The 4,417-nt window shown below is 55.9% G+C and overlaps 1 protein-coding gene across 1 annotated transcript in view; it reads left to right on the plus strand.

Moving 5' to 3' along the window:
- TMPRSS9 (transmembrane protease, serine 9) overlaps nt 1–4,417 on the plus strand; it is a 13,495-nt gene that overhangs the window by 2,113 nt on the left and 6,965 nt on the right. The window contains exons 4-9 of the mRNA XM_010191746.1: nt 6–166; nt 933–974; nt 1,878–2,049; nt 2,295–2,569; nt 2,730–2,866; nt 4,016–4,334. Of these exons, the coding sequence (XP_010190048.1) occupies nt 6–166; nt 933–974; nt 1,878–2,049; nt 2,295–2,569; nt 2,730–2,866; nt 4,016–4,334 (1,106 nt within the window). The remainder of the gene's footprint in view (nt 1–5; nt 167–932; nt 975–1,877; nt 2,050–2,294; nt 2,570–2,729; nt 2,867–4,015; nt 4,335–4,417) is intronic.

A 4,417-nucleotide genomic window follows, 5' to 3' on the forward strand; every position in this document is an offset into this window, starting at 1 on the left:
TCAAGTGTGATCGTCCGTTTCCGCCTCCGCTTCGCCCCCCAGGATTCCCAGCCCCTGAGCTCCACCGTGGAGGAGGAGGCTCTCAGACATGGGCTGGAGGCTGCCCTGCACAGGCAGGGTCTCTCCCTGGCTGCCTATGGGACCATTTCCTCAGCTTCCCTTACAGGTACGCTCCTCCACAACCGCAGGGCACCCAGAACGGGGTGACACCAGTAAAACCACAAACTGGGTCTCAGGGAGCCAAACTGCTGCATGGTTTTAGCTCTGGGTGCCAGCTGAGGCTTCGTGCCCAGCAGCAGTGGAGGCGCTGCCAGGCACCCAAGCAAACCAACACGGGATGCTCTGCCTGGCTCCCGGCTGCTACCAGCATCAGAGGACAGAGCAGAAACATCCCTAGATCTTGGCGGCTGCTCAACAGACATTTGTTGGGGAGTCCCCAGGTCCCCCCTCTGCCTTGCAGCACCTGGAACCAGCCTGAGGGACAGGAGATCTTGCTTCAGGAGGTTATTCGCTGGGTTATCTGTACCTCCAAGTGCGCAGCAGCCCTTAGGCAGTCCTCAGAGCTGTAGCAATGATTCCTGCTTGGGCAGATATTTCTCATATTTAAATTATTCTCTGAAACCACCTGGCTGGAAATTCTCCTTTCCTTCAGTGTCTGTGGGGTTGCATGTGACTGCAGGGCTCCAGGTCCAGGTCCAATAGATTTGAAAAAAACAAATGTGCCTGGAAAACATGAAGGTGATGGTTCTTTTGCACTCCCTGCAATGATGGGCAGGGTCGCCGGATCTTTGGGAGCCTTGTGCAGCCCAAATGGAGGGTGCACAGGCACCCCTTTCTTTAGGCAACAGCCCGGTGTAGCTTTGGCTTTAGAGCCTGCTCCCGTGCCCTTGACTGATGCCTCACTGACCCTCATTCCTCCCACTTTATCACAGGTCCCAGTGAGGTTTCTGCCCACCGACTGGGACTGAAAGCAGGTAAGAACCAGGCAGCAGAGGAGCCATCTCCCAGCTCCCCATCCTGCAGCCCCCTCCTCACTGGTCGCCTGGCTGTAGGTACAAGAGGCCCTGTGCCCCATCTTGTTCATCACATGGTTGTCCCGGGCCCTGCACCCCTTTCCTCCTGCATGCTCAACAAGAGCTGCAGCTCTGCTCCTGGCTCCATCTCGAAGGGACTGTGGCAGTGCCAGGGAGCAGAGTGGCAGGGACACTGTGGTGGCTCAGCATTTCATCTCCTCGTCTTTTCAATACCCCAGGGATAGTGACTCTACCACTGCCCTGGGCAGCCCCTTCCAGTGCCTGATAATTCTTTTGGGAAAGAAACTTTCCCTTGTATCCAACCTAACCCTCCCGTGGGACAACTTGAGGCCATTTCCTCTCATCCCATCGCTTGTTACTTGGGAGAAGAGACCAATCCCCCTTCTCTACCCCCTCCTTTCAGGGAGCTGTAGAGGATGATGAGGTCTCCCCTCAGCCTCCTCTTCTTCAGGAGCTCCCTCAACTGCTCCCCATCATTCTTGTGCTCCAGACCCCTCAGTGAGTGGCCCAACACAGGATTTGAAGCACGGCCTCACCAGTGCTGTGTACAGGAGATTATCACTTCCCTGCTCCTGCTGGTCACACCATTGCCAATACAAGCCAGGGTGCCATTGGCCACATGGGCCCACTGCTGGCTCATGTTCAGCTGTCTGTTGTCTAGTACCCCAGATCCCTCTCTGCCCAGCAGCTCTCCAGCCACTCCTCCCCACACCTGTAGCAATGCAGTGTCCTGCAGCTTGAGAACCTGCTGGAGCAGCAGGATGCTGAAGCCACCTTTTCCCCCAGAGCCCTGTGCTGGGGCACAGCCAGATCCTGACGCACCAGCTCTCTCCTCCCTTTCAGACTGCGGGAGCCGCCCAGCCATGCTGACTGCCAGCAGGATAGTGGGAGGCTCGGAGGCGTCCAGAGGGGAGTTCCCATGGCAAGTCAGCCTGCGAGAGAACAACGAGCACTTCTGCGGTGCGGCAATCCTCACAGAGAAGTGGCTGGTGTCTGCTGCTCACTGCTTTGCCGAGTAAGCTCCAGCCTCGCTAGCTTTGACTCCCACATTCCCAAAAGCTGCCATACCTTCCAGCTCGAGCCCCTGCTGTACCCCACTGCCCCATCACGCCCACTTTCCTTCCCCTACCAGATCAAGGCAGCTCCTGTCCTCGGGTTGATGCAGGACGGGCAGGAGGCACCACCCATGCAACATGGCTCTGGTTTGCAGGGCGATGCTGCAGCTGTGGGCTCACACAGTCCCCACTGTGTCTCTTCCAGGTTTCAGGACCCAGCCATGTGGGCAGCTTACACGGGGACCACCTCCCTCAGAGGCTCAGATGGCAGCGCAGTGAAAATGGGCATCACACAGATCATCCCACACCCCTCCTACAATGCCGACACGGCCGACTATGACGTGGCCGTGCTGGAGCTGAAGAGACCCGTGAGGTTCACCAAGTACATCCAGCCCGTGTGCCTGCCAGACGCTGGGCACCACTTCCCCGCCAGCAAGAAGTGCCTGATCTCCGGCTGGGGCTACCTCAAGGATGATTTCTGTAAGCAAAGCATGGCAGAGGAGGCATGGTGGGGTGAGCGGAGCAGGAGGCACCAGGACAGGGAACCGTGATCTGGCTGGCCGGGGTGGGCTGTAACATGGGCAGCTGGTCCTGTGCAAGGCTCCTGTGATGAACTCATGGTTGCATCTTTCTCCTTCAGTGGTGAAACCCGAGTTCCTGCAGAAAGCAACAGTGGAGCTGCTGGACCAGACGCTGTGCTCCAGCCTCTACAGCCATGTCCTCACGGACAGGATGATGTGTGCTGGCTACCTGGAAGGGAAAATCGACTCCTGCCAGGTAAGCTTTGCCCAGGGAAGCCAGGAGACCTCCCGGCATGAGTCTTTTCCCTCCCAGTGGGCACCAAGCAGCACTTCAAGAAGCAGAATCAGACACCATGGTCACAGTCCCAACTCCCAAGGTTTGAGGCCAGGCCTTGGACCTGAGCATGGATCAGAGACTGTAGAAGACAAAAATGAGGTCATGTTCTCTCGTGCTTAGAGCAGGGACTGCTGTTTAAGGGGCTATTTTGGCTGTTTAACTCCTTTTTTCTGTATCTCCTGAGCTGTAATCAGGGCTGGTGCTACCAGCGTACCTGGCTGGTCCTCAGATCAAAATCCAGGTGGCAAAGGGCAGCAGTGGAAACTCAAACATACACAACAGCTTTTGTTGAACAACTTGGTATTTTCCTTGGTTATCCTTTATCCAGCCTGGAATTGCAAGTGGTCAGCTGCAGAAAATCCTGCCTTTCACAGTGCGTAGTAAGAGGAAGATGGTGATTTCCATGGCTGTCCCTGTGCCTTGGCAGGGCCCTTCACACCCTGAGCAAAACTGCACTTCTCTGGCGGTAGCACTTCATATTTCTGCACCAAATGCAGCACAAACACCAGAGTAGGGGCCAAGAATGGAAGATTCAAGGTTGGGTGATGAACATGACCCAGTTATTCATTACTCCCCTAGAGCAATCCAATGCCCAGCTTCAGAGATGTGTGTCCTACATCCATGACATTTGTATGGCCCCATAGTACCAGAGAACTGACCAGGGAACCATAGGCCAAATCAAGAAAATAGAATTCAAAGATTAGCATGTTCTCCCTGGGTATCATGCAATGAACACCCATCATATGGCTGTTTAAGGGCTTTTAACCTTTAAGAGCAGCAGTTTTACAAATGATTAAACCAGTAGAAATGCCTTCCCCTTTTATGGAGGATGTGCTCTTCTGGCATATCAAGGGCGCAAGGCTTAACAGCAGGACAGTGTGCCCACACAGAGGAGCACCCAAAGGCCAGCACAGGAGATGCTTCACTCATCACTAGGCTGGAGCAGATGAGCAGAGGTGAGCTGGGATGCACAGGGACAGAGATGGAGCCTGGCAGAGGCGTGCTGGGGTGGCCTGGGATAGCTCGGTGTGTCCCCGGGGAGAGCTCACCATCTGGCTTCTCTTGCAGGGCGACTCCGGGGGGCCCCTGGTTTGCCAAGAACCATCTGGCAAGTTTTTCCTGGCGGGAATCGTGAGCTGGGGAATTGGGTGTGCTGAAGCCAGGCGGCCTGGGGTTTACACACGTGTTACCAAACTCAGAGACTGGATCTTGGATGCTATTTCTGCCTTCCCCACCTCCATAGCCCGTCCTGTCCCTCCAATACACTCCAGTACTAATAGCAACGTAAGCAGCTATGAAGAGCTCGACACCACGGCCACCGGAGCAGAACCCACCACTTTGCCAGCCCCAGCTGCCAGCAAACCAGCAGCTGCATCGGCACCACAAGGTAGGAGCACGAGGTATGAGCAGGATGGGCACACCATGGCAGGAAGAGCGGCTGGGTCAGGGACCAGCAGCACGGGGCCCCTT

The sequence above is a fragment of the Mesitornis unicolor genome, unplaced genomic scaffold, assembly GCF_000695765.1.
Source record: "Mesitornis unicolor isolate BGI_N332 unplaced genomic scaffold, ASM69576v1 scaffold6389, whole genome shotgun sequence".
Classification (NCBI taxonomy): domain Eukaryota; kingdom Metazoa; phylum Chordata; class Aves; order Mesitornithiformes; family Mesitornithidae; genus Mesitornis; species Mesitornis unicolor.